The 3,934-nt window shown below is 37.5% G+C and overlaps 1 protein-coding gene across 1 annotated transcript; it reads left to right on the forward strand.

Moving 5' to 3' along the window:
* On the forward strand, window positions 238-1,137 carry LOC104747994. Its single transcript, XM_010469692.1, has one exon. The coding sequence runs from the start codon at window positions 238-240 to the stop codon at window positions 1,135-1,137; it is 900 nt and encodes a 299-aa protein (XP_010467994.1).

Here is a 3,934-nt window from a genome sequence, read left to right on the forward strand (position 1 = left end):
TACCGTTCGGCTGAATAAAAAGAAAAGATTAATAAAAACTGTTACTGTTCACCGGATAAACCGGATTCATTAGGCTGGCATTTTACCAAGTCTGGTAAATATTCGGTAAAGTCTGGATATCATATCCTACGGTCACACATTCCGGCTACGGTAGTACCAAAAGTCATTGGGCCGGACTATGTTCCCTTACAGGCTTTCGTGTGGAAAATTCGATGCCCCCCAAAACTCCGCCACTTTATGTGGCAAGTGCTAACGGGTTGTGTAGCGGTCACAGCTAATCTTCGAAAACGTGGTATAAGCTGTGATCCCGTTTGTGGTTATGAGGAGGAGACAATAAATCACACTCTTTTTGAGTGCCATTCTGCACGACAGGTTTGGGCTTTGTCACTGTTTCCGACAGCCCAGGGTGTTTTCCCTTCGACTTCGGTCCTGACTAATTTGGATTTCTTCTTTTGGCGTTTCAAGGATATTCCTTCACATGAGATTTTTCCATGGATTTTGTGGTACATTTGGAAGGCGCGAAATGACAAACTATTTAGTAATTTGGATTCCAATCCGCTCGCATTGTTGCGGTTGGCGGAGGACGAGGCTCAAGCCTGGTTTCTGGCTCAGGCGGAGGCCATTGGCCCCGCGGTAGATCCCATCTTTGCGGGTCAACCCTCTGGGAATGGAGGTTATGGGGTTTCTAGGTCTTTGTCAAGTTATCTATGCTTTGTAGATGGCTCATGGAAGGAGACAGATCAATTTGCTGGGAGAGGATGGTTCTGCATTTCGCCAAGAGGAGATGACCCTACCATGGGAGCCGCCAACATTCGCCGCAGCCTTTCACCTCTTCATGCTGGGATAGAAGCTTTCATCTGGGCGATGTGCTGCATGATAGGGGCGGACAACGAGTCTGTCATTTTTCTTACCGACTGCTCCGATCTGGTGAAGATAGTGTCTTCGCCTGCTGAGTGGCCAGCTTTCACGCCTTATTTGAAAGATATTCAGGCGGATATTGAGGAGTTTGCTACGTTTTCGTTAGTCTATGTTCCTCGTTCTCAGAATGGTAAAACGGATAATTTGGCACGACGTGTTCGTTCTATTCCGCACTTAGTTACCTTTGTAAACAATTTCCCTCCGCATTGGTTCGTTTGAACCAATCTTGTTAGCTGTTGTCAAAAAAAAAAAAAAAAAAAAAACTGTTACTGTTCGGTAACGTTCGAATTTACTATTTTCCACAACGTTCCCACTGATGTTACCGTAAGGATGAATAAAAAGAAAAGATTAATAAAAAAAATGTTACTGTCCGGTAACGTTCGAATTTACTACTTTCTAGTTTCTACAACGTTCCCACTGATGTTGTTACAGTTAGGCTGAATAAAAATAAAAGATTAATGAAAGAAAGTTACTGTTTGGTAACGTTCAAATTTACTATTTTCTATAACGTTTCCACTGATGTTACCGGTGCGTATGCGCTCTGAAGTCATCACGTGATTGTTAGATTAGCGCGTGCGCATCGTTTTTCAATTTCATCTATTGTATATTGATTTTGGTTCTTTCTCTATACGAAACTTCGAAATTCAAGAATCAAACAGAGTAGTAGAGATTATTAGAAAAGTAAATACAGAAAGGATTAAAACGAAAGTGAAAAGAAAATAACCGAATGCAATTTTTAGTTTTTAAACCCTGCTCCTAATTAGCTGACTTTGTTTTCTTCTCTCGAATAAAAAAAGAAAGCAAAAGATTATAATACTGTATTTGCCGAGCCAGCAATAATAATGATGAATATATTATATTACACTGAATTTTTCTCAAATTATTATTTAAATACAAGTCATACTAGGAAAATTTGAAAGTAAGAAAATAATTAGTAACAATTTATTTGTACAAAAGATTGAAAGCAGGCAAGTCTCTAATGCTTGAAACATCATCCAGTGCCAGCTCACGTTCCAATCGTGTCCTGAAATCGTCCAGATGTGGGTCATCATCCAGGGCACGATTGTGTTAGATAGAGACTTGCAAGATGTGGGTCAGGAGAATTAGGGTCAAATCAAGTTAAATCGGGTCTAAATTTGGTTTCATTTGGATTAAGTCAAACCAGATTAATTAGTGTATACTTTGTTTACCAGATTTTGGTCTAATGGAACTTATGAGAGCAAATCAGACATGTTACTTCACTTACTTGGGAAAATTAGTTATGAAATTAGTTATGGAACTTATGAGAGCAAAAGCACTTATTATGTATATCCTTAAAATAAGGTTTGGTGAATCGATTTGATAACAGCAAGATGTTACGTTGGTACCAGAATTGTGATATAAGTTGATCTGAGTCCAAACTAATTCAGAGTTGTATCTTTTTCATGCTCAAACACTTATATGTATTTTTTTTCCGGCTCTATCCAATTTACTTGAGCGAAAAGTTACGGAAAAAAAGAAGAACCATTTCCGGTATACACATAACCAAAATGAAAATCACGTTACTATTGTGATTATAATGTAACATATAAGTATAACTAGGAAAGTATAGTGTATGTGGTTTTCTAAATAGAAAAAGTCGTATTTTTTGTTTTCTTATTATATTTAGCTAGAACTACTTCAACACTAGTCTGACGTCACGTCTCTCTCTAACGAGGAATTATTAGAATACGAATATGTTCATATGACCCAGAAAAAGTCAACCCTTGTTTGCTTGATAAAAAATGTATTTTAATATTTCGAGGATGAACCAAAAAAAAAATCCTTTTCGAATATAATTAGTCGAAATTAGGGTTTTGAGCGAAACAGAGGAGCTTACTTGGCTCTTACATATAAGGGAAAAGGAACAGAATCCTAGTGAACAAGACTAATCTGTCGGAAACAAAATGAGACTGCTTGGTTTTTCATATTCTGAAGCCTTTGTTTTTTTGTTCAAACAGTAATCGTAACGACAGTCATAATCTATCTACTCTCCATGGCCTCTAAGAGAATCTTTCCAACCTCGAACTTCATCTTGCGTGACACTGGCTTCTCAAGGAGTTGAAAGATACTAGCCGCACGTTTCCATTGAGACTTCTTTATGAACACCTACGAAACCAAAATACTCAAGTTAAACAAGAGGAGAAGAAGAAGCAAACATATATGAAGATTCATATGTAGTTGATATAGTTCATAGTCTTTACCTGCGGGTCAGGTGCATAACCAGTGTGTAGATACGTTTCCAGTAAATTTAGTTCCCAACACAACTGGCCCAAGCCTACCATTTGAAGAGCATTTTTCCCAACTAAAATCCCTAAAGCACAGACCGCTTCTTCAACCGCTTCATCTGACATGGATGATGAAGTTAACTCTGGGACAAAGTAAATCAGGTCTTTTTCTTCTTCACTCCCATATACTATGCCTTTGTTCAAGTATACAGAAGTGAGAGCATAGGCCATAGCAGACACAACAACAGCAGGCTGGGGTGCAAGCATCAAGGACGTGTGCATGGCCAACAGTGAAATCCTTTATAAAACCAAAAAAAATATCAAAAAAGTTAACATTGCAAAAGTTAGAAAGAGTATAATAGATAATGCATAACTTAATTGTATATTAAAAGAACTGGAACTAACCAGACATTCTCTGAAGCAGGTCTGCTACTTGAGTGTAGCTTGTCCATACCAGAGAATAACTCCTGCAATTGATGTAGTACTTTTCTATCAATTAAATTATCAATCCACAATTTACATTAATCAACTCACCAAGAATACACAAAGATGCTTAATCTATTCTTAAACAGGAAAAAGTTCTTTTGTAACAATCTTAACTAACAAGCTGATTCAAAGAAATAAAACAAGACAATTCAAACAAAGCAAACTTAAAGAAACAGAACACAACTAGCAACAAGCTTTAAATCAAGATTAAACAAGTGAACCTTGGGCAAGGTAATTGACTTGAAAGATAGCTAATCAATCCTAGATGTCTAAGCAACAATCAA

Source organism: Camelina sativa, chromosome 15, assembly GCF_000633955.1.
Source record: "Camelina sativa cultivar DH55 chromosome 15, Cs, whole genome shotgun sequence".
Taxonomy (NCBI): domain Eukaryota; kingdom Viridiplantae; phylum Streptophyta; class Magnoliopsida; order Brassicales; family Brassicaceae; genus Camelina; species Camelina sativa.

Coding starts and splice junctions, on each gene's coding strand:
- LOC104747994 (XM_010469692.1), top strand. CDS start 238: ATGTGGCAAGTGCTAACGGGTTGTGTAGCGGTCACAGCTAATCTTCGA.